Source organism: Pyrus communis, chromosome 3 (assembly GCF_963583255.1).
Source record: "Pyrus communis chromosome 3, drPyrComm1.1, whole genome shotgun sequence".
NCBI lineage: Eukaryota > Viridiplantae > Streptophyta > Magnoliopsida > Rosales > Rosaceae > Pyrus > Pyrus communis.
The window spans coordinates 25,952,502-25,977,936 of NC_084805.1; the positions used below are offsets into that span (position 1 = coordinate 25,952,502).

Consider the following 25,435-nt stretch of genomic DNA (forward strand, 5'->3'; position numbering starts at 1 on the left):
GCACAAAATCGGTGAGACTTTGGAACAATGTAAAATATCAAGTTTATGACCTTCACTCGGTTGCTCTAGTCACCTAGTGAAGATAATATATAAACAGATAGAGATAGAAAGCAAACACAAGATGTACGTGGTTCACCCTAAGTCTGGCTACGTCCATGAAGTAGAGGAGTTCTCATTAATAGTGAAGGGTTTGCACAAATACATAAGTTTGAGCATAATTATCATCAATGGGTTCTGATGACTAGTTTAGGTACAATAAGGATATTTCAGATTAATTGTAGGAGAATGGTCTCCTTTTATAGTTGAGGAGAGTCTCTAACTTTTATCCGCGGTCGATGAGAAACTCTATAAGATTTATTCTGATGTTGACATGTGTCGTGCTATGATTGGCCTTCTGGTTGGAGGGAAACTTTTGTTGTTCGGCAGGGGTGCCTCAGCCTAAACCCCTAAGTGGGTCCATGCATGTATGAAGTTGATCGGTGTTTGATTGTTTCGGAATTTGACGTTTCAAGATGAAAAAATGACGTAAAATTAAAACCAGTAACTCTTCTCTCATCAAACTATTAGAAATGTAATTAGAACAAATAAAATGAAATCCAACAATGTAATTTTGTTGCTCACTATAAATATCTCCAGGTAAAAAGAAAAAAGAAGTGGGGTAAATGTTTGTAACACCAATAATTGTACAAGGTTAATGTGAAATGCCTCGTTTGGATTATTTCCATGTGCGGTCAATTGTTCAAAGTTAGTGTTTGGAATATTAGGCAATGCGTGGATCAAGTGGCACCGGTATTTGACCGTAGTCTAGTCGGCACCACTGGGGGCACGTGGCAGACCCCACTCATCGTTAAAATCACGTGCTTGTCTCTGCTGATGGGAAACCCACGTCAGCCCTGAATTCTGTATCCTCTGCCTTTCTGTGATTCTTGTCGTCTCTCCTCATCGTCCTCATTCATATTTATTTTTTGCTAATCCTTTTTTTTTTTCCTTCATTTTTTTGGTCTGTGTTTTCTGGAAATTCTTATGTCGTCACTGTGCTTTTGATCTCTCACGTCAATGCAATTTTCTTGATTAATTTAGCAAATTAAAGCTCATTTTCTATGATTTAAGGATCGTTTGAGAATTGAGAGCTCTTTTTTGTTTATTTTTTTCCCAACTACCGTCCACTGAAAATGTTTATTTATACAAACATTCAGGTGCGTACGTAACTGGTATGGGGCCATATATACGGTTATCATGTTAGATGGACATACATGTATAGCCTTCTATATAACAGTGACAGATCTTGTCATCGATGTACGTATATAGTATTAAAAACCAATTAAAACCTAACACGTAAATATTTTTAGTCAAGAGAATATTTTGTAAGACCTAAAAGTTTTAAATTAATAATTATTCGGTCTTCTCACATTTTTGTTGATGATTTTGCAAATCATGGTTCTCCTTTTTACTGGTCTTGTTTGGTGAGATTCTCATCTTGCTTTAATTTGTTCATATTATTTTCATGATTATGTAAGGTTTCCACACTACCGCTTTAGATAGGTTATCTTTTGTTTGCCTTGTATTGATTATTGGAGGTTTTGTTCGTTATGACTATTATCATAATCAGGACTAGGCTTTATGTCTCCATTGATAGATTTTATTTTCCTTCTTACCTTATTGTCACTTCTTCTGATAGTAATGCTAGAATGGAATTGACTTTGATTTTACCAAAAGAAAAAAAAAATGTAATGATAATACACAAGTAGAGTAAAATGAGGTATATGATTCACATTAATTTCTATCAACTGTAAGAAGAAAAACAATGTTCGTATAATGGCAAAGTTTTTCGACCATATGTATACAAGAACTAAGCAAGTTAAAAAACCCAACTCATGCTACTGACTCTCTTTCTCCCTAAAACCCCTGACCCCACCACGAAAAACCCTAGATCTACCATCGTCCTCGCCACCGACCCCTTGTTCCGTCTTGGGTCGGTGCAGCCCCTCCTTCTTCTTTCCTTGCACCCCTTTGGCCTATCCTTCTGTATTTTCATATACCAGCGCCTCCCCTTCTCCACCAAAATTTGGGGTACCCAACCTTTGGCGTGGATGGCGTTTTTGCTCCTTTTCGAGGTATTATCACCTTGATTCGGAGCTAGGCACAGGTTCTCCTTTGCTTTGGCGTGTTGGATTGTTGGTGGACCGGATCCACCCTTCTAGTTTGTTTCCATGGTGGTTCCCACGGCTGAGCCGTCGTACTTGGTCCGATCTGTGGCGATAACGTCGTTTTGGTCAGATTTGCGGCTAACCCTCCTTGTTTGACTGGTAGTTACTGCGCGTCCGCCGTTATTAATTATGACAAATTTACATCAGTAGTTCTCAGTGGTTTTCGTTTTTATGGTGGTCATCTAGGGGTTCTACTCTTTCTATGTCTATGTAAATTATCTCCAGATCAAACTATCGGTCATTAGAGAATTTATCTATTTGACACCTCTTGTAATTGTATTTGTTGATCAATGAAATCTTGCTATCGTTTCTTGTCTTAAAGAAAAAAACACTACGGAAGTTTAAGATTTTTGTACATATGATGGATTGCTTGCTAAAGCCGGTTATTTGAACCAATAATTCAATACATTATTGTTGACGTGTATATGTGGGTAGGTAGATTTACATTGGGAGACATAACATCCAAGATGTCTAACCAAAAAAAGAAAAAAACCTCTTAGCTAGTCTTCCTCAAAACCAAACTGTTGTCAACTTGTCAACCACATCGTAGCTATGCACAAAATAACACCTACTTTGAAATATTTTTCGAACGAACTTACTTTTAAATGTTGAATACAGATAAAAGAGGATTAAAATATTGAAGAAACAAAACAAAGAATTATTGGGGCTAATACGTGTACATACACGTGGATAAACCTGTCATAGTTAACACCAACTTAAGTTGAGGTTATTGGCAGATACGAGAGTATTAGTTAAAACGGCAGCAACTCCATGCATTAGTGGTGAGTTGGTAGTTGCCCCTTGATGGGCACAGAAGCACCCACCACGATAGAGATTAATTAGATGCTCTTTGAACTGTGTCCGGTTTGATGAGCCCCCTAATATCCTTTTAGATGTTCTGTTAGCGGATAATAGGTTGTAAGTGTGCTGGTGCGTTTTTCTCCCAGCTTTTGTATTGTTTATGTTTTTCCCTTCTATGATCAATATATGCCGCAGCTTTCCAACCAAAAAAAAAAAAAAAAAAGGGAAAAAAGAATGCTCTTTGAACTACTTGAAGCAATGTGCAAAATCTATTGCATGTTTAAGCTTAATTAGGTGTTTAGCTTGAATAACTGTATATATAAACCATATAAATGTGGGAAAGGAAAAAAGAGCAAAGGTTACATATGTATTACCGCCTACTTTATGTGAAAGAAGAAAGATGTAAAATTACAAACGCATTTGAACTTTTACTTAGTCAACAAAATTAAACTTTTGTGGCTGGCAAACATCATAAGCCAATTGAAATTATGAGAGATAGACCAATTCAATTCAATTAACTTTGTGAGATTTGGTCAAACTTGGAAAATTCAAGGGCCACCTAGTTACTATGCTTGAGAGTGACATTAGATCCCTTTTGTTAATTTCAAGTTTTTTTTTTTTTTTTTTTTTTTTGCAATTTGATATGTTGTCTAAAGGAGCAATATTATATTATATGACTCTAGACATTACATGCATAATGCATGCAACTAAATAATTAACTTAATTAGTAACTACAACAACAACAAAGTTTTATTTTATTAAGTCGGGTCGGTAGTATGAATTTTAAAATGCAATTGCGCTTGGTTTTCTGCCAAGTGTTTTGTTAGCTTCAAGTACTTCATGTCTTTTCTTAAAGTATCTTTTCAAGTCTTCTTCTATTTCTTTTGCTCTGAACATCTGTCTCATAATTTAATTAGTAATACCAAATAATTAAATTAAATTAAATATTTTCTTGAAAATTCTTAAGTGGTTCGTTCATATTCTGCACCATTAATTTAGCACCCAAACCCTTAAATCGAGCTATCCATTACTCATGTTATGAAATGTGTTAGCTAGTCTCTACTTAAAAAAAGATGAAGAATAAACACACATGACGTGCACAATGACTACTGGTGCGTCATGACTATATCATCATGTTTATAACGAAAAACTATGAAGGTAATTTGGAAGATTAATGTCGAATCAGAAGGGTAATTACCTTGTGTATTTTGACTAGATAAATTAATCAAGAGTTACTAAGCATAGATACATGAATTACGGAGAGATAGTACATAGTTTAAGCTAGTTAAATTAAATAAAAGTGTAAATCAATCCGATCGATGGGTTGGGGCGGTTGCTTAAGAGGGATGACTTTTAATGTAAAAAAGAGACTAAAAGAAGAAAAGCATGAGATTGTTGACCTATTTTTAATTAGTTGCGTCCACAATAAGTGACATAAATTAGGGACTTTGGCATTGGTAATGGAAGTCCCTATCGATGTAGTAGAGGGCAGGTTTTTTGTTAGGTGTGCACACTGAAAAAAAAAAGAATCTTTAGGATGTAGACACATTTGGGTTAATTTGCACCCAAACCTCTAATTTAAAGGCACCAAGCAGCATCGATCCAACCTATGCTTTAGTTGCCATCTGCCTAATCACTTCTCATTAGTGATAAACTATCTTATCCCTACATACACAATAGAACTTTTTGAGTGACATTTATGTAACACCTCACATCGTCCAGAGGAGTGGATCCTGTAAGCCTTATGGGAGCTTACTGGCTTCGGGTTCCATCGGAACTCCGAAGTTAAGCGAGTTGGGGGCGAGAGCATTCCAATGATGGGTGACCCACTGGGAAGTTCTCGTGTGAGTTCCTAGAAACAAAACCGTGAGGGTGTGATCGGGGCCCAAGGCGGACAATATTATGCTACGGTGGAGTCGAGCTCGGGATGTGGTGGGGGGTCGGGCCAGGATGTGACAATTTGGTATCAGAGCCAATCACTGGCCAAAAGTGTGCCGACGAGGACGTCGGGCCCGCTAAGGGGGGTGGATTGTAACATCCCACATCGCTCAAGGGAGTGGATCTTGTAAGCCTTATATATAATTCTCATCTCTACCTAGCACGAGGCCTTTTGGGAGCTCACTAGTATCGGGTTCCATCAGAACTCCGAAGTTAAGCGAGTTGGGGGCGAAAGCATTCCCATGATGGGTGACCCACTGAGAAGTTCTCGTGTGAGTTCCCAGAAACAAAATCGTGAGGGCGTGGTCGGGGCCCAAAATGGACAATATCATGCTACAATGCAGTCGAGCTCGAAATGTGATAGAGGCTCGGACCGGGATGTGGCAATTTATCTATCACATTGTATGCTATATATGGAGGTGTGGGTTGTGCAAGTTACTCGTATTAGTCACATATCAATAAGGTAACATTCTCTCATTTGTGAATAATCTAAGTCAGAATAAGCAAAAGCTATTGCCCCTATACTCATTATGTTTGCTATTTTGAATCGTACTTATCAACTATATTGTGCACAATGGATTTGTGCACTAGATAAAATTACTAACTTATATTAATAAAATAACGGTCTCTCATCCGTGAACAAACCACACAAGTACGAATAAGAGCTATTGCCCTTACTCAAGGCTCTAAAAGACGATAGGCGCTAGTCAGGCGGTGGGCTGGGGCCCAGCAGCTAGGTCCGCGGACTAAGAGGATTTAAGTAAATTTAACTATATACTGTATAAATAAGGGTTATTTATACTTTAAAAAAAACACATAATTGTATCGAAATACATAAATTATAAAGTATTAGAGGATATTGAAAACATGGGGAAAAAACATATAATGATTGTTCATCCAAGTATTCAACAAGTTTCTTTCATTTTATGGACAAAAAAAAAATGCAAAATCAAAGTTATTGATTTTCTGTCTAAGTGAGAGTCACGACCTAGGCATGTTAGGTGCCTAGGTGGACTAGGCGGTAGCCTAAGTGGGTCTAGGTGCACTTTCTTAATTTTCAAACGCCTAAAGACTAATCGAGGCAATGACCAACCACCTAGCGCCTAAGTGAGGCCTAGGCAAGGATTTTTAGAACAGTGCCCCTACTTCCATGTTTACTACCATTGAAGTTGTCCAACATTTTATTGATTTTTTTACCTTTGCATGGCTTCTTGGCCAAGGTACGTGACAGCTAAAACATATACAGGTAAGGTTAGATGCAGCTTGGTGCCTTCGGCTTTAGGGTTTACGGTTCTTCTTTTTCTCTTTTTAATGTCTTATCAAATTAATGTGATATATCATGTTGTCTTGTTGCTAATTTAAACCACAAATTGCACTAATATATACTATCTTCATCAACTGTTAGTTAAGACTGAGTCACTGACGAAAGTTTCGATATTAATATATATCAAAGTTTGATTATTAGCGAAAAGAAAATGTTAGGGTTGTTGTATCAGCCGTGGTTAATTACACCAAGGTAGTAGCAGGGACAACACCTTTCAGTTGGAAGACCAGCTGAATGAATATTGATACACACACACACACACACTCATATATACATATATACATATATATATATATATATGTGTGTGTGTGTGTATTAGTATGAGTAATCTATATATGGATAACACAGCCATACATTAATCAATGTATCAGAATTCCAGTTCATCAAGATAGCAGTGTGTGCCTAACTTTTCTGCTCAATAATTGATATAGTTAAGAGGGCCTATAAACGGACAATAATGCATATGTACTTATTACTTTGCGTATGGTCGTAAAATTATAAGGGGGAACTCCAAGACAAGAATCAGCATGCTAACTTGTAGGAATGAAGGTTAACAAGTTTAAGTTATCTGCACCTATATGTAGATTAATATATATCACAAGCTTCACTGTTATCCAAATTATATGTACACCAAGCAAGCAATCCCACATTTGTATATATCATACACATAATACATCAGACCTTTTTTTGGTTAATATGCACACGTACATGCATGTACATTTAGCTAGAAATGAGATTCTTCTGTTTTACGAAATGTGAGACAGCTGGTCGATTGATAATGCCCCACTTGTCAATCAATTGTCTTAGACTCCACATTTTCATAATAAAAATGTGATCTCTCTAGTATTTTTTTTTCTTTTTTAAAGATTGGAACTACATAAAAATCCAATCAACATGTACTCGCATGTTAAAGAAATAGTATTGAGACAGTAATGTATTAAAATTAGCCATTTCGAAGTACTGAAATACAAGCAAACAATAGGTTACTTTTAACTAGCTAGTTTACATGTAGCAAAGTTACAAAAGCCAATTTGCAGTAGTAATGAACCGCTTCTCTTCCAGATATAGCTTCGTTCAACAAAGTTTACTTAGAACAACATTTTTTTCTTCTCTCCATTAGTTCTTTCTTCCTTTTCCGGTCAGCTTCAATACAAATTGTATTTAAACTATACATGATATGACTGAAGAAATGCTGACAATTCAATTCAACAGAACTTTTATCCATCTAAGGCTAATGTTTTTAAATCCTGACAATTGACTTGAAAGCCAAAGTCAACATTGGAAATGACTATTCACCATCCACTCCAGTCAAAGTATTTCCACACACATATAAATATATACATATATGTGTGTGTATGTGTGAGAATATTTGGGATGTACCTGAAAACTAAGATTTCTGATGCAAATTGCAAATTTAATAAGCAAGACACAACATGGGAAAGGAGTCCCCACATTGAAAGATTCTTCAAGAGGTCAAAAATCTACTTGACTGGTTCTAAGTTCTAACAGCTGCAACTTTCCTTTTTACTTTATTTATACAATTTGAAATTTCTAATTAGCATAATGCCATGCCCCCACCATTTTACTAACTAGCAAAGAACAGAAAACGAAATACAAGACCTTCCTTTTACCAAATTGTTAATGTATTATTTCTTTGACACTGTCACTACTCATTAGCATAAGTTGCAAATAGTTGATTAATTAAGTTGACTCGGCCTTGCCGTAATATGTCTTTATAAATAAATATATGTTTGCATTCTTTGTAGTTTTTCCTCCCAGTTAGGGTAATCTCTGTAGATTCAAATCGAGCATGGTCTTTGTTTCCCAATCAGTCAAAAACAATACTAAAAACAGTCTGCTTAAGCTATAGAATTCAAGTCTTGCTGTGATGATTCCTTTAAGTTAATTAGTTTCTAATATGAGAGAGAGAGAGAGAGAGAGAGAGAGAGAGAGAGAGAGAAAGAGAGAGACTTGGTATATATATGAAGAATCTTCGGCGTAATTTTTGCGTGCATTACACGATGTTTCTAATTTACTTATGTTATAATACATATGTGTAGCTATTTAAGGAAGTAAATTAGGATTGTCCATAGATTAGAAAAACTCTTAGTGTATGCAATGATTTGAGTATGACATAAGGTTTCTCCTGACATTATTCATGATGTTCTCATCTGAGAATCAGTGACATCCTGGTCTTAGTTATCTATATATGACATCCCCTTAAAAAAATATTGAACATACATTATTCAGGACGTTTTGAGTATGAATTAAAGATCCTTTTGACATCAATTATTTGAATATGGTTAGGATCCTCGTGACATTGTTCAGAACGTTCTCATCCAAGACTCAATGTAATTGTGATCTCAATCCTTGTTGTATCTAAAAAATATTGTTTATAAAAATACTGAACACATGAATTAACAACATACGACCGTCTAGCAATCACACTATAAACTACTTGTACTCTTGCTTAGTTTCGAATTCGTGAACGTTTCTATCAGACTCTCGAACACTTCAAAGAAAAGGACCTGTTTCATTATTCTAAAAGGCAACTTTTTGAAGGGAGAAAGAATAAAGCAATATATCCAGTCCTTGGTCTCCTTGCAATTCAATCACCCGAATAAGTCGCAAGAGATTATGAGTGCTTATTGCTTTGCTGATCAAGCTTTTGAAACCGACAGAATCAAAGTTCACAGCAGAATATATACTTGTAGCAGTAGTAGATTTACTCGTTCAAATTCACTTTTTATATTTATGTGAGAGAATAATCGGTAAACCATGAGTCGGAAATGCACAACTTTTGGGTTTATTACGTATTGGAAATGCACAACTTTTGGAAGCAGAACTTTCAAAAAGTATGCAGTCAAATATACTATACATATTGAGCCTTTTTGAACCATCTTTTTCCACACATTCAACTTCACCTTTGTTTCCAAAAAATTTAGGGCTAACTTTTGTCCTGCGTTGGTGCGTGACGGAAAATTCATGTCGTTGGGCGGCAGAATAAAGGCTATTTTGATATACAAATGCTAGAATTTCAATAAATTAATGACAGTGATTTTCACTCTCATCTTTTCATTTTGCACTCATTTTATTGTCTATGTGTCTTAATTTTCCTTTGATTCATTTAATTCGAAGATAAAGAAAAAGGAAGTATGGGGAGAAAAAAGAGAATGCAAAAATCACTTCCTTGAGTGAGTTTGGAATTGTTGTGTTTTGTAAAGAATAATCAGTTGTAAAATAAAACAATTGAACGTTTGATAAATTGTATTTTTTTTAAAGTACTCAGTGTAAAACAGTAAAAGTATAGTAAATTTTAACACTAAAGTGATATAATTGCATATAATGAAAAATGGACATATGCGCATGGTGGCATTAACAGCGGTGGAGAGGGTAGTAGAGGTAATGGTAGGGTAGGGGTGTGGTGGTTGGGGTGCAGAGGTAGTGGTAGCTATTGCATCATTGTTGGGGGTTGCAGTGACAACTGGTAATGGTGATGGCAATAGTGGTGTAAGGCTGGTGGTTGCAGTCATAGACGGTGTGCCGATGACAGTGGTGGTGAAGGCGGTGACATTAGCAATGGCAATGGCAATGGTGTGGACGATAGTGATTGTGATGGTGATGGTGATGACATTAGCAATTATAAGGGTTGGTGGTAGTGCTCGTAATGGGATGCAGCGGCTGGGATGCAGAGGGAGGTGTTGGCAACAATAGTGGTGATTAGGGTGGCAGTGATGGCGGTTCTAGTTATGATGGTAGTAATAGTGGCAGTGGTGACGATTATGCAACGGTGACGACAACAATGGTGATGGTAATGGCAGTTGTAGTGCTAGTGGTGGCAGTTGTGGTGGTGGCGGTAACAATGTGGCTACGACAACATTGGTGGTGGTGGCAACAATGATGGTGGTAATGGCGTGGTGATATAAGGATAGTGGTTATAGTGGTACGTGATAACAGTCACTTTGTTCTCTAAGGGAGAAAATATATGTCGAAAGATAAATAATGTCATTCTTAAAAATTAATGAGGATGTTACACAAGTCCTAACTTGCTGATGCAGAGAAAAACAACATTTCAACAAAATCAATCTACCAAAGTGTTCATATTTGTGATTATAAAAAACTTGATCTCCGTGCAACAAAGAAAGAAAGCGAAGTGAGCTTGTCACGTAATCAAGGTTCTTCTTCTCCTTCATTCGTACTAATTTACAGTTACGAAGCAGCAAAAAGTAACATTTGGTTGATTTCTGAGCTTTCATCTTTTATATTCATTTCGGCAAGATAAACGCTACTCGTCTATATTGACATTTGATTTGTTGACTGTTGTATACTTAACAGGAAATACATCTGCGAGGCTTACCGCGCATCAACGTTTGAAGTACGAAAGATTGACTTGATGCTCAGGATGCATGGGCAAGAGGAAGAGTACCAACGGATCTGGCAGCAAAGTTCATACTTCGTAAGTGACTTGGATATCAATGTCGACTCAAGAGATCAGCAAGGCTTATCTTTCCGCAGTTTCCTGTGTCTAGCCTATCAAATTGGGTGCAGATCTGCATTACATCTTTCTCTGATACCTTTCCCATCTCCTTGAGTTTGTATACGACATATTCCGACTTACTGCACACACAAACACGATATAGTTAGCCAATATAAACTTGACTACTTGCAGTGCTGCAACTCAGAATTACCAAAGAAATAAGTCGACAACTCCAGAAAATGGAAAGAAGTCGAACCAAGTCACAAATAAATGAAGTCATACAAGCAAAGCTCGTGGCATTTCTGAATAAAAGTTCCGTAGTGTAAGAATAATATGCTAACACTATTGATTACTACGATCCAATACGAAGAAAGAAAATCTAAATCACATTATTGCGTAGCACTGAGACAGCTTATACTAGTAACTCAACCTCAATTAGGGCAGATCGCCGGGGTCACATATTCAACTAGTCATTTTATTCTTCTGCAAAGTTGGTGAAACCCAAGCACTTGTCAAAAACTTCTGTGCTCATAATCTCCATGTCGCCAAGAATTTGGGTACCAATAAGAGTTAAAGTGTTTGTTATATATTTACTTCACTCACTGTTACAGATAGAAAAGCTGAGTCAAACCTCTGGTCCCAAGCTTTGAACTCCAAAATACGTAATCTAAAGCTAGTATAAAATAAATTCAGGATCAAGGTGGTGATATTATGATTTTGCATGTCAATGCTATATATTAAGTTTCAAAGACTGACGGCAAAAGCACTAAGCAGGATATCAAATTACCAGTTGCAACTCATATACAGTTTGACCTAAGATGACATTCAGAAAAGAATATACCTTACTCAAAAAAAAACCTGAATCCAACCTGAAAAAAAAAAACCTGAACTGATAATACCGAACCATAACCCTGTAACCGAAACCGAAACTTTGGTACGGGAATCGGGACCATGTAGCTGTGTATTCGGCAATACCAGACCGAATTTAATTATATATATAATTCTAATTTTAAAAAATATATAAATTTAAATTATTATTGATGTCCGATTGCTTGAGATTAAATCTTAACCGTTCAATTAAACCCAACTCTCTCTCTCGACCTCACCTCAGTTCTCTCTCGACTCCGACATCCTCTCTCTCTCCCCTCCTGCCATACCACACCACACCACAGTCAACTCTCCCTCCCTCTCCTTCTTAGTTTCTTCACAAAATTGAGGTGAGAAATTTCACCTCCAACGGGTGCAGAAGATCACAGTGAACAGCCGCAGAAGATCTTCCACCTCCAACGGCCATTCCAAGTGTGGAAGGTAAGATATTTCACCCCAACTCGGAATCAATTTGTGTTTTTTATTAGGAATGATTAAATTAGGGATTTTGAAATGGAATTAGAATTTTGATTTGGAGATTTTGAATTGGAATTAGGGGACGAATTCAGAATTTCAGGGTTTAAGAATTTGATGGCTGCTGTTGTTTCTTGTTTACAGAGGCTGTTGCTAAAATTTGAATCATCCTGCAGTTTGAAGCAATTTAAATCCTCCAGCAATTTCTCCTCCTTTGTCGATGGATCTTTCCCGAACCGATTGGAATACCGAAATTATTTCGAGTTTACCGAATTTTGGGAAACCGAAAATTACAGTTCGGTTTCGGTATAGACCTTCCATTCCCGAACTCATTCAGTCCGGTTTTTAGTTTTGGGTTTTCGATTCGGTTACCAAACCTAAACCAGCCCTAATTGTGGCAGTCAAATGGAAGGTCTTGGGTTTCAGAAAACTTAGTAAGTGGTCTACCAAAATCTAGTTACTCAAATAGGTATTTTATGAATATCTAGTCAACGCTAACGGCTGTAGATTACTATGCTCGAAACATGCCAAAGTTATTTGATTAAGCGAAGAAGGCTAATTCAATACCAGTTCTGGCCTGTACATCCAATTATATATACCACTGATGACCATATTCATATCTAACAAGACAACAATCTCAAACAACAAAACATACCTCACAAAGCCGTTATTGTCAATGTCAGCAGCAAGAAACTCGGAAACCGTCATATCCTGACCAAGAACCCACTTCGCCATCTTCCTATGCCGTTTATCCACCCTAGCCTCAGCCAAGTACAAAAATGCTCGAGCAACTGCAAGCGTCGACACAAGCAACCAAACTGAAGCAAAGATGCGGCCTGGTAAAGACTGAAAAGCCCGATCACCATACCCAACTGTGGTAACTGACATAACCGAAAGATAAAATGAATCCAACCATCCAAGCTTTTCCACAAAATGCATAACACCCACACCGATCCCGATGCAAAGAACCACAACTCCCAATGCCAATCCCACCTTCATCCTAATCCTCATCCTCCCCTTCTTAACATCAAATATGTAAGACTCCTTTTTCTCACCCACACCCTTAAGGCTCCTCAAAAAATAATTCTCTTGCAAATCAAGCACATAACTAACCATCCCACTCAGCAAAATGTCTACAAATCCGAACCCCACCAACACAAACGCTATCGAAAACAACTTGGTTGCAGTAGTAGTAGGCGTAATATCTCCATACCCAATTGTGCACATTGTCACAATACAGAAGTACAATGCATCAACCACAGGGTGCGTCTCCAGAGCCGCAAAATGATCACGGTTAAACCAATATATAATCACACCCAATGCAAGATATATAACAAGAAGTACAACACCTTGTCTTACAATCGACTGCGAACCGAACTGGGGTCTGGGAACAGAGCGCCGGTTGGCCACCTCGTTGATCACGGCCATGGCAGGAGCTGTTTTCGAGCGGTGGAGGTTGGTTTTGGTCCACGAGTAATTGGGGTCAATGAGCCATGATTGCGGGGTTGGTGGCTGTTGGGATTGTGGGTCCTGTTGGGTTGTGGCTATGGAGTCCAATAGAGAAGAAGACGAAGGGGGTCTTGAAGTTCTTGGAGAATGGATAGGCAGAGTCAATGCATCGACGAGAGGTGAAGAATCTCGAGGCGAAGCAGTTGCAGGACCAAAGATTATACGGTCTTTGAACTCCGAAGGCGTTAAAGAGATTGTGAATTCATCGTCTTCTGGAAGTGGCCAGAGATTCGATAAAGATGGCAGCTTTCTTCTCGGACTGCCTACGTATGGCAGCAACGGCTCTTTCTCCATCTGGGTCCGCCGGAAAACCGCTTCTGGTGTCGCCGGGAAACCGGAAAACCGGGAACCGGGATTTTTTGTTTGGTTGAAGAAATGGGATTGTGGGGAGGTTTGCAGGGAACTTGGGTCAATTTTCAATTTTTGCAACTCTGAGCAGCCTAAATGGAAGCAGAGGCTCTTCCTCTATCTGGGTCTGCCGGAAAACCGCTCTTGGTGCCTCCGGTAAGCTGGAAAACCGGAGATTTTTGTGCTGGTTTGGAGAAATGGGATTGTGGGGAGGTTGAAGAAGGATATAAAAACAGGGAATGACGCAAAATTCAGAACTTTCAACTCTTTAATGCAGAGAAAGATACATGGGTGAAGATTTTCGAAGAGAGGAATGCGAGAGAGAGAGAGAGAGAGAGGCGGTTGGGGGTGGAGGAGTTTGATTCGGTCGGTTTGTTGGGAGCTTGGGAAGCCAGGCGAAAAGGCGCGAGGAAATAAAAGAGGGGAGAGAATCAACGTTGCAGATTACAGCGAGCAGGAGGCAGAGTTGGACATGTGTTGCGTAGTCAGACTCGGGCGGGCTTGGTTGAATATGATTCACCCACGCACAGATATTTGGGATTTAATTCAGAGAAGTTTAACCAAAAGTTTTCGGTATTATTTATTTTAACAAAAAATCACATTGTTACATTAAAAAGTCAATCTTAATACTATTCACTTTACCTTTTATTTTATCCTTATCGTTAAAACTCAAAGTTTTTAAACCATTTTCATTGATTTTTCTTTTGGGTTGTGATATCCACACATCCTTTTTAACTTCTCACGCACCTTTTTAATTTTCGGCCGTTGAATCGAGTGAATTGAATAAGATCAGATGACAGAAAATAACAAATAGTGTGAGAAGTAAAAAGAAATGTGTGGTAGCACATCCCAATTTATTTTTCAAGCTCCAATTTAGAATTTGTCTCCAAATCTCAACTCTCTGGATTTTAAGTGATTTATTAGGGATTTATTTACTTTTCAAGGTCCAAGTTAGAATATTAAGATTCATTTTTTTTTTCAAGCTCCAAGTTATAATTTTGAGTTTTCAGATCTGATACTGTATGTGTCAATTACGTATATAATTTATAGTTGACATATGAGATGCCGTATGAGTCAGTGGCGTATATATATAGTTGGTCACAACAACGTACCTCACCCGGATTTATATCCTCATTGTTTCCCTTTAAATTAGATTGCAATTATGGGTAACTTATTGTGATGCATGTGTTTTCTAATTTTGTTTAAATGGTATTTGTTTTCTAGCTAACATAAAATACACATCTAATCTAACATGATTAGATGTGGAACCAAAAATTAGATAAGAACAACACAAAATTAAACATAAAACAATTGTGAAAACATTAACAATTGAATTAAATTATGAGATTGTTTGATGAAAGAGATACTGGTTGATATTTTTGTATTCAATTTTTGGTGGAAAAGCATCAATTATTTCGTAACTTCTTCTAATGGTCCAATAAAAATGGAGAAAATTGCAATTGGGGGCCTGCGGTAATCCCATAATACCATCGGCCATCAGAGTTGATATTCTCCGAAGTCGATCCTTACGAATAAACCTAACTGAACAAGGAGGAGTATCACAAATAAAAAAAGTACCTAAATCTAAATCAAGACTATAGGTTGCTAAACTGTCCGCCACAAAGTTCTTTTCTTTGTAGACACGCCAAAGTTCGCATTGCCAATATCTTGAAAGCAATTCTCGGCAGGGCAAAACAAGGAGACCTAAAGGATGATTATTCGAAAAGATCATAGCTCTACACTATAACGAATTCAGGGACCAATATGCTCCGCATTGTGTCAAGTTCAAAGGTCCTACTTATGAATATTTTGTTCGAAGTACCGAAATTTCAATTGAGCTAAAGTCAAAGGACATTTGCTCCAATTTTCTCCATTGAAAAAAGAGTACATTGGAGAATCAACATCCTAGGAGTAGGGATACAAGGAAGGAATAAGCTCATCACACCTCTGAGTCTATCACAAAATACATTACTATCATCTTTACCTATTTGACTCTCTTTCAAACCAAAGAACGTCCTGCAAGAACTGCACCCTTTTAACCATTCTCAAACAGCATGGAGTACCTCATATTGTGTGATGTTACCTCACATCAACGAGGATTTGCATGCTTTACCAATTTGAAAGTTGCATCTGAATAATATAAATTCAAAGGATATATTTGCACGTCAAGATATTACCGAAAGATATCGAACTCACGGACTATAAGCATGGATAGAGTTTAATCATCATCTTCAAGGACGCTCCTACGCCTCTGAATCTGGTATAATAAGAGTCACGGAAAGACGTGTCAAAACTCAGTACATTTTTCCACGTAAAAAAGAAGGAAAAGAAAAATCATTATATGATGGTCACAACTTACGGTGACTTTGGTCTGTTTGGTTGTTTGGTTGTTGATCTGCTCCAACAACGAGATGAGCCTCTCCTCAGATACCTGAAATATGAAGCAATGAGCACCTTGGTTCTGTTCAAACAAACTTGTTACTTCAAAATAAAAACTAAATAAGCTGTGTGGAGAAACTATAAAACCGACCATGATATGAAATATCACCCCATACCTTCTCAACTATCTGGCCCATTTGAGCAGCTCTCAGTATAACATCTTCAACACCCCTTGCCTTCTCAGGTTTCACCAAAGCAATTCTAGCAACTGTACATGCATAGCAGCAGACGAATTAGATCAACAGATAAGGCTAACCCAAAGTAATTCTACCAACAAATCATTTTTTGATCCTTCCTACTTTAAACAACCAACTTATAGTGCCAAAATACACCAGACAAAGAATTGGTTAGTAGGGATGATATCCGAAATTTTCTAAAGCGTACAAGTAAAATAATCATATTAAGTAATGGCAATGTTAGATATATCAGCTTACTTCTTTCACGAGCTTCACCTGACACAATCTGACTAAGCATCATCTGCCTCCGTTCTTCAGCCTCCCTGCATTAATTGCATTATATATTAATCAAATCAATAAGAAGATTTTGGAAAAGGGTTGTCCCAATTGATCTGAAACCCAACCTCTTGGCATCTTCATTTGCCTTGTGCTGCTCTGGGTTTTGTTGTTGCCCTCCAGACCCTCCCTGTTGATCAACGTAAGGTAGTGAGATCAGCCAGAAATCAAAAGAAAATGCAACCACATATTTTGGTGAAAATATTCAAACGAACAAAAGCTGATTGCTTACCACACCATGTTGAGCCATAAGCTCCTGCATTCTTCTTTGTCTGATTGCTTCCAGTTCAGGATCAGCCTAAAAAAGAGCCCAAAATTTAAAAAACGACAAAAGTCAAACGATGGGCAAACAAAAACACTTTAGGAAACAGCAAACCGTAATCATCATACGGACTTCACCTACGATATATATTTTTCTAACCACATAGATATGTATACCGGAAACTATATCTACAGCATTCAGTTCCTGCCATTCGCTATCCATTCAAACCAACTCAGCTACCTAAATGATTCTTTTACTAAGTATACACGCACATACATGTAAATACCTGGGGATTCTTAATGGGGACCCCATTTCAGCTACAACGTGCAGAACTTAAATAGCGCACTTGGCTAGAGTTTAATGAAATCTAGGAACTCAGAGCTCAGTGAAAATATAACCCGTTTCTGAGTTATTTAACCCAAACCCATCTTAGACCAGCAAAGAAACATGATTGAGAAATCGCAACCCATTTTCCCCATCCCTCCCAAAAACCCCATTGTGTAGTACATTTCGCATCTCAGGTGCCAAATGAAAAACCAAAAGTCAGGCAGTTTGGAACACCCTACGAAGAACGAGGCAGTCTACGAAGTCTCTTGAATATACATACAGACAATCTGCGCAATGTTCAAAGACATGCTTATACATCTATGCTCCAATATAACTACTAACTCTCTTTGAGCATGTTTCACAGTTTCGGGAAGTTTTCAAATCCCATTAATTTCTATGCCTGCTCGGTGTAAAAATCCACGCCGTATAATTCCGAAAGCTACAACACTCTTCCTGTCACAAAAGTGTACAGGCAGCACCTATTTCGTAGTAAACCTTGAGCTACCGATATTCATTTCTTAGTCAATTGCATACCCAAAATGGCAAAATCCCATAAAAATCACAACCCCACGAGAAATTAGAATCGTGCAAGCATAATCAAAGAGTTTTCAAACCCTGATTTGCGGAAAGAAGATTAAAATCGACAAGAAATTTATACAATTGAGTAAATTTACAAACATTGTAAACCCTAATCTCTCCATATTTGGTATCTGAAACTAAAAATAGCAGCCGAAAAAGATGCAAAAATGAAATCAAAAATATCAGGGAGAGAAAATACGTTACCATTGATTCGAGTTGTGGATGAGCGATCGAGTCTTCGAAACAAGTTGCGTTGGGCAGGCGCGGATTCTATAAGCTTTTCATACATCTTTATATGTGTAAAGGGATAAAAGGAGGAAGAAAACAGTCACTTTGAATGAAAATCTTCAAGGAAAAGATTCTCTTTTTTTTTTTTCAATAAAAATAGGGAATAGTTGTGGGGTTAGCATTGTATTGAACTTTAATGATTCGAACGGTTTATTTTTTAAGTTGCATTGTCATTGCAAAATATTAGTTAAATCGAAAATGTTTAAGATATCTAATTGGATTCAAAGAAATTAACGAATACTTTGTTATATAAGAAACAATGAAATTTTATCTTGATAATTAAATAGGCAAATGGTTTCGGATTGAATTGAATTTTTGCAAGGATAATTTATGAATCAAGATTTACAAAATCAACTGTTCGAATCATTGAAATTCGATTTGGATTAAATCCCACACCTAATCACCACTTTTCAAAGAAAAAATATAGAGATCCCTTTACTTAAAAAGCATGCACTTTCAAAATCTCAAAGTTATGCAATTTAGTAATACGCTCTCAGAGGAGGATTTTCTCCCCTTTTAATTTCTCTCTTTCTAATTTTTTTTTCTCTTTTCGTCATTTTTACTTGAATGGTTACGGTTAAATTACGTTAACATCTTATATTGACTTATTTTCTTAATTGTTGAATTGTACAAATTAAACAAAAATGTAAGTTTTTAAATCAATCGCATATTACATAAGAAACTGTTATTAGCATCTCAAAAAATTTATCTTACATTCTTCAAATGTATATTTTTTTTTTCTAATTATAAAAAATTAGAAAATAAAATAAAAATTTTAGAATGCCAATAAGAATTTCTTATTATATAATTTCATAATATAAGTTTTTATCATACGCAGCAATTCGATTTGGCCCCTCATGGCACTAGGTATCAGTCTTCTAATCTTTGCTATGAACGTGATTACCCGAACATAAAAGTCTACATGCCTTTTTAACCAATGAAGATAATAAACACACATTTTTTAAAAGATTGAATGAAAATAAGAGACAAAATTAAACAGAATCGTGTGAAAGATCAGAGAAATGCATATTTATCGTTTCTGTTGACGAATATACAACTTCAAACATTAGCATGCCCTCATTTTATTTAGCCAGTTAGTACGACGATTTAGTAGTATTTATTTTCAGTTGTAAATGATATGTTTTAAGTTCGATTCTCGAAAAAAAAAAAAAAAATCATATTTAGGGTTTAGGAACCCTTCTGCATTCATCACAAAATATCTTACAAAACTAAGGGTGGGGGCAGGAATCTTTACCCAAAAAAAAAAGAGGGCGCAGTAAAAGAAAAGAAAATGACAAATTAAGAAATAAAGTAATCCAAAGTCCCGATCGCCAACCCATACAACTCACTTTCCAGCCGTTGGATTCCGAAAAACCAACATCTGCATGGCCTGTGGGAACCCAACACACTTGTCACAATCCAACGGTCCAAATCGCATCTTAAATCTAATGCTGTACATGTTCATGCCCAATCACACCTCACTCTGCTGAGAGCTCACTTGTGGTTAACTGGTAAGTCAAAACAATCAGTGAGAACATCACAAACTTACAAGATTCAAGAAGCTAAATCCAAAATCTCAGAAACCCAAATCTCCATTTCCCAAAAAGATCCACAAATCTAGAGAGAGAGAGAGAGAGAGAGAGAGAGAGGGTGCGAGTGAGGACAGCGAGAGATCAAAACCCAGGAGAAACAGAGAGTGAAGCAAATGGGAGTGACAATGGGTCTGAATCTGCTGCTGCTGATGGCTATGGTGGCCACCAACATACTCTCACTCTACCACCTCTCCTCCACTCTCCAAACCCCAAAACCCCCAACTCCCCAGCCAGTCCCTGACCACCTCCTCCACCAGCTCCACACATTACGCGCCACCATCAACCACCTCACGCGCGACCACCCTTCACCATCAACCGCTACCGCCAAAACAACCAAACCCGACATCCCCTCAGATCTCCTCCTCTACTCTCAGCTCTCCCCCATCGCCTCCTCCTGCCACAACCACCCTGACCTCGTCCACAAGTACATGACCTACACCCCCTTCTCTATCTGCCCACTCGACTCCGACCTTGCCGAGGCGCTCATTCTCCGCGGCTGCCACCCGCTCCCCCGCCGTCGATGCTTCACAAGAACCCCACCAAAACCCACTTCTTCTCTCGCCGTGAATCCGTTTCCTCCTTCGCTTCCGGACTCCAATGTCTTGTGGGACAAGTATTCCTGCAAAAGCTTCAGCTGCCTCGGCGGCAAAAACCCCAACTTGGGCTTCGACCTGCCTCACGAAGTGTCCAATTTCATGACTTACAAGTCGGACCTCGACCTCCCAATCCCTCAGCTCTTCCAAATCGCCAAAGCCGCCAACTCGGTCCTCCGTCTCGGCGTCGACATCGGCGGCGGAACTGGGACTTTCGCGGCGAGGATGAAGCTTTACAATGTCACCGTTGTCACGACCACGATGAACCTCGGAATCCCCAACAATGAGGCGGTGGCGCTGAGAGGGTTGATCCCAATTCACGCGCCGCTGCAGCAGCGGTTGCCAGTGTTCGACGGGGTGGTGGATCTGGTGCGGTGCGGGCACGCAGTGAACCGGTGGATACCGGTGACGGCATTAGAGTTTTTGCTGTTTGATGCGGATAGAGTGTTGAGGGGAGGAGGGTACTTGTGGTTGGATAAATTTTTCAGCAAAGGGGTGGATCTTGAGAAGGTTTTTGGACCGTTGATTGGGAAATTGGGGTACAGGAAGGTGAAGTGGGCTACTGCAAATAAGAACGATTCCGGCGGGATCAAGAACGGCGAGGTTTACTTGTCTGCTCTGCTCCAAAAACCCATCTCGAAATGAGGTTGCAATTTGAGGTACCAATATGCTATTTATTTCCCAGTATGTTCCCTGAATCTGCAATTTTTGGTATAAACTGATTAGTGCAATTAGTTGGATCTAGCATTTGTTGGTGGTTAATTACTTCGTAGTTAAAATGTCAGCTGAAAATAAACTACACTCGAATTAAGTAGATTGAGAATCGCGTTGTTGTCTTCGTTGGTTTGAAGTTTTGCGCATTATTTGCAGGTCTCTGATATGTTTTGCGTGATCTGGTTGTGGCATTCATGTCTTTTGGACAAAGTTCTATGAGATCTTAACACGAACCAGAGCCAGTCACATTAGTTCTTTCGTCGCTATCATATAGCATGGTGTTCTAGGAGGAACATGGCATTCGCCTTCGGTGTACATTGTCTTTAGGCCTCTTGAATTGCTGAGTGTTTGCTAGAATTTACTTGGTCTGTGAATAATCCAAGATGTGACACCTAGTAAACCTTGCATAAAACTTTCGGAGATATGACATTGCAAACAATTTAGCGTTCTACTGTAATGCAACGTCGTTAGCAGTAGTTTTAATCGTATATGAATCATACTCGACATTTTCTAAGTGCTCGGAAGTGGTGGTGTTGGATCATCGCACTATCTGCACACGGTGATTCAAACTAAAGGGAACCTTAACTGGTATTTTTGTGCTACTGACTGTAACTTACAATCTGACTGAGAAGGGTTTTGTGCTTGGGTTGCAGGCATTGCCGTCACTCTTTGCTGTTAACGAACAAATACCTCTCCTGAGAAGATGGGCGTCCTTCATCGAGCAACGAAACAGTACTCTTACGTTCTCCGATCTAAAGCGAGTTACACCTCTAGCTACTTGTTAATGATGTAAACAATCATCAAACGTCGCAAAATTTGCAACACTATCAAAGGTTCCCAAGGAGGGAGAAGCCGAAATTAAGCGCGTTCTTAGCCTCTGTTAACGGTTTTTTGTAGGATTACTCTTGACTAATTGTAATATTTATTCCAAATTAATTCTTCATAAATGAATCTGCAGAGTAATTACGCTTTCCCGTAGGCTTTAACACATGAAGTAGCAACCACCACCAAAGAAAGGTTGTGAAACGCGTGGATTCCATGCAAGGTTGGGGAAAAAAGCAGAGGAAGTAGGTCATATTTTCTTCTTGTTCAAATGCAATTCCTTGTACGGTCTTAGCAGCAACCACCACCAAAGAAATTGGTTGAGAAAGAGGCATCACCTCCGCCGCCAGAGAAGCCGGAGCCCGGCAATTGTTGCGGCGGCTGATGCATTCAGTGCGTTTGTTGTAGATTCAACCAAGATATATGTATCCTGGATTCAATCATGGATTCGTGAAGATATTTGTTTCCGTCGACATCTAGCCATTTTCTGCCTTTTCCGGCAATGAACTATGAAAACGGTAGCGGTTTCAGAGACGACGGTAGCTTCAAGTATAAAAGCAAAATTAAAAAGTTGGAACATGAAATCCCTGTCATCACATCACAAAGGAAACAGTTGCTTCAAGTATTTCTTTCAGGCACACTTGCTCAAAGAAAAAAGAAAAAAAAACAGTAATACACAATCTCATACAACGCTTCACGTCACACCAGAGTCAAAGACGATGCCCAACTGAAGCCAGAAACTTGTTTTCCCATGGCAACATTTTCTCACACCGCTCCGACGGCTCAATCAGTAGCTTTCCGCCTCAGTAGGTGTTGCATGCTGATTCTGTTGATCTTAGCAGCAAGTATGAAGTCATTCTCGGTCAATCCACCTGCACAATTGCATACCATGTCAAAAACTAAATCTCATGTGCAATCAAATTTTCAAATGAATTGGCTCTTTAAGTAAATTGAACGACTTTCAGCGTTGTATTAAGGTGATCTCTAGCTGGAAAATATTTTGGTAACATTCGGAGTTCGGCTGGTAAGTTTCACCATCTAGTTACACTGCAATTTTTGAGGAAATAATGGTCGATGCAGGTCAAGAATGCCAGTAACCAGAACCAAAACCAAACAAAAGTTTGAAATAAGTAACTGGACGAAGCTTCATGTATCATACGTTCACCTATTTTCCTCAAGGTAAAGCAAGAATTGTACAATACTTTTATTTCCCAGAAGCTTTAATGGTGGTAGGAAAACTTCATTAGCAAAACATTATATACACCGAGAGAAGGGGATGGAAAAACCTCACCTCTGCCCTCCAAGACGACCTAATGCATAATGGTTTTATTCAAGAAACGTGTATAAATACATAGTAACAATTAATTAATGGCGAATCCTTACCAACCGCATGTGTCCAAATCTCGACTGTTACATTGTTCCATCCAACTAGATGAAGATCTGGATAATGACCTGGAACATACACAATACGGTTTTCCATCTACATCAGACACATTCTATCTTATTTAAATTCGAATGCATTCTTCATACACGCGATAGCTACAACTACTCATCAGAAAACAAAAAAAAGCTTAAAAGTACCTTCTGCTTCTGCAACATCAGCTACGAGCTTAAGCATATCCAGTCCTTTTGTGAAGGTCTTAACTGTCCATGATCTTTTCAGTCTCAAAGCATCACCTTCACTCACCAAATTCCATCCGTCCACCTAAACCAAATCTATTAATATTAAAAGAGAAACATACATGTGTGTGTAACCGTGTATATATAGGTGATAGTTAACTCTTTAATCGAAACCTTTGTGATTAATCCATTTGCTGCTTGTTCAGTCATGGGTCGCATGTCCTTTGCGTCGCAAGACACGCACTTCTTTATTAACAAATCTAATGCCACCAGAAAACAGTACAAGATAAGAAAAATATGACTTCCCTGACAAACAAAGCTATGACAAAACTAGTATTACCAGATTTTGATATTATAGAAAAAATAACATCAATAAATAATCAATGCCGGTTATACGAGATAAGAAAACAACAATCATGGATATGCCCAGCAAATGGACAAGCAGGTTCCTTCCCTTTAATGAATAAGAGCTTCTATATTTTACTGGAAACCGTACAAGCTGATTAAGGAGGATAGACAGACACAGCAGAGATGAACCTACTAAGAAGTAAAGATTACACACCAGTTACCACAATTAAACATGGGAATAATTTGATACTTAGAACTTTTTCTCATAAAGGTCCTGGATCGATGAAGCAATATCTCAAAGCCGTAAACCAGGACAAGAGTATTTAGAATGGCCAACGCAATAAATCACGGAGGAATTGGGTATAGGCATGAGTAGATAATTTAGTTTTCGGCCATGTGGAACAAGCTTTGCACACAAGAAAAAATTAGTCTTCCCAAGCTACGTCTCTTCCCGTAAGGAGATAAAGCCGATGTCTAAAATTTCGTGAATGGATGCGTATGGAACAATGGCGCCATAGTGGTTTCAATAGGATTATATCAAAGTAATGAGATGTTCTACCGCGTGCTGGCACCCCAAGCTTACTTGAAAGGTTTTGTCACATAAATTGCAGTTCGGAGAGAAACTGCATTCGATTGTCAAACTACAAAAACGACGAAAGGTCTAGATGCAGCTTTGCCAGTGCAAAAAGTTCTAAATCCACAAACTGAGTTTCTGCTGGACGACAACAATCCCACATTGACATAGTTCTGAAGTATCTCAAACACTCAGCTACCGGAACTGTATTTTTTTTAAGTACAAAATTTGTTTTCACAAAAGAATCCAACTCCAAGAAGTGCATGCATGCTGAAGTTCTGATTAAATCAGAGAATTATAAAATCAAAACAACAAAATCGAATGTAAAGCAGCAATCTTTCAACCGACAAATCTCAAATCTTCATCAAACAACACAACAAATCACAAGATTAATGGCAAACAAAACATGGGTAAGTCGAGAAATTACAGAAAATTGAAATTGAAATTGAAGATTCAAAAAACCATTTTTTTTTATCATCATATAAAGGGCATGCAGGGAATTACCGTCCATGAGTTCCAGTGAAGCTTTGAATCACAGATGCTAATGGTACCTGTAAATTTTCCCGAGAAAATTTCAGCAGAAGAGAAAGATGAGAGAGAGAGAGAGAAAGACAGAGAGAGAGAGAGAGAGAGAGAGAGATACCTTCTGCAACAGTCGACTCATGAATGTTGATGTAGACTCTGAAAGGGGAGGCGATTTTGAACGGTGGGCTGTGATCAGATGATGCAATCGAAACTCGAAAGTTTGTATTTTTGCGCTGCTTTCGCGGTTGGACGTGATTGAGAAAAAGGGGAGATTACAGAGGCTGAAGTGAAAAAT

At 38.2% G+C, this 25,435-nt stretch overlaps 4 protein-coding genes across 5 annotated transcripts; 1 reads left to right on the top strand and 3 right to left on the bottom strand.

Moving 5' to 3' along the window:
- Positions 1-9,754: 9,754 nt before the first annotated feature.
- Positions 9,755-14,525, bottom strand: LOC137728691 (two-pore potassium channel 3-like). The gene is made up of 2 exons (XM_068467432.1): positions 12,744-14,525; positions 9,755-10,887 (listed from the first exon to the last, which is right to left on the bottom strand). Exons 1-2 carry the CDS (start codon positions 13,889-13,891, stop codon positions 10,743-10,745), a joined length of 1,293 nt encoding a protein of 430 aa, XP_068323533.1. The 5' UTR covers positions 13,892-14,525; the 3' UTR covers positions 9,755-10,742.
- Positions 14,526-15,752: 1,227 nt separating this feature from the next.
- On the bottom strand, positions 15,753-18,378 carry LOC137728693 (uncharacterized). Its single transcript, XM_068467433.1, has 7 exons — positions 18,269-18,378; positions 17,129-17,194; positions 16,965-17,026; positions 16,819-16,883; positions 16,501-16,592; positions 16,305-16,376; positions 15,753-16,202 (listed from the first exon to the last, which is right to left on the bottom strand). The coding sequence occupies exons 1-7, from the start codon at positions 18,269-18,271 to the stop codon at positions 16,164-16,166; spliced, it is 399 nt and encodes a 132-aa protein (XP_068323534.1). The 5' UTR covers positions 18,272-18,378; the 3' UTR covers positions 15,753-16,163.
- Positions 18,379-19,843: 1,465 nt separating this feature from the next.
- Positions 19,844-22,211, top strand: LOC137729071 (probable methyltransferase At1g29790). Of its 2 annotated transcripts, none has more exons than XM_068467892.1 (2): positions 19,844-21,196; positions 21,905-22,211. In XM_068467892.1, the coding sequence occupies exon 1, from the start codon at positions 20,058-20,060 to the stop codon at positions 21,180-21,182; it is 1,125 nt and encodes a 374-aa protein (XP_068323993.1). In that variant the 5' UTR covers positions 19,844-20,057; the 3' UTR covers positions 21,183-21,196; positions 21,905-22,211. The 2 variants fall into 2 exon arrangements, with proteins under 2 accessions (XP_068323993.1, XP_068323994.1); XM_068467893.1 differs by lacking the exon at positions 21,905-22,211 and adding an exon at positions 21,408-21,699.
- Positions 22,212-22,636: 425 nt separating this feature from the next.
- On the bottom strand, positions 22,637-25,294 carry LOC137729073 (pterin-4-alpha-carbinolamine dehydratase 2, mitochondrial-like). The gene is made up of 6 exons (XM_068467894.1): positions 25,259-25,294; positions 25,120-25,166; positions 23,868-24,012; positions 23,655-23,778; positions 23,457-23,525; positions 22,637-22,945 (listed from the first exon to the last, which is right to left on the bottom strand). Exons 1-6 carry the CDS (start codon positions 25,277-25,279, stop codon positions 22,857-22,859), a joined length of 495 nt encoding a protein of 164 aa, XP_068323995.1. The 5' UTR covers positions 25,280-25,294; the 3' UTR covers positions 22,637-22,856.
- Between the last annotated feature and the right edge of the window lie 141 nt (positions 25,295-25,435).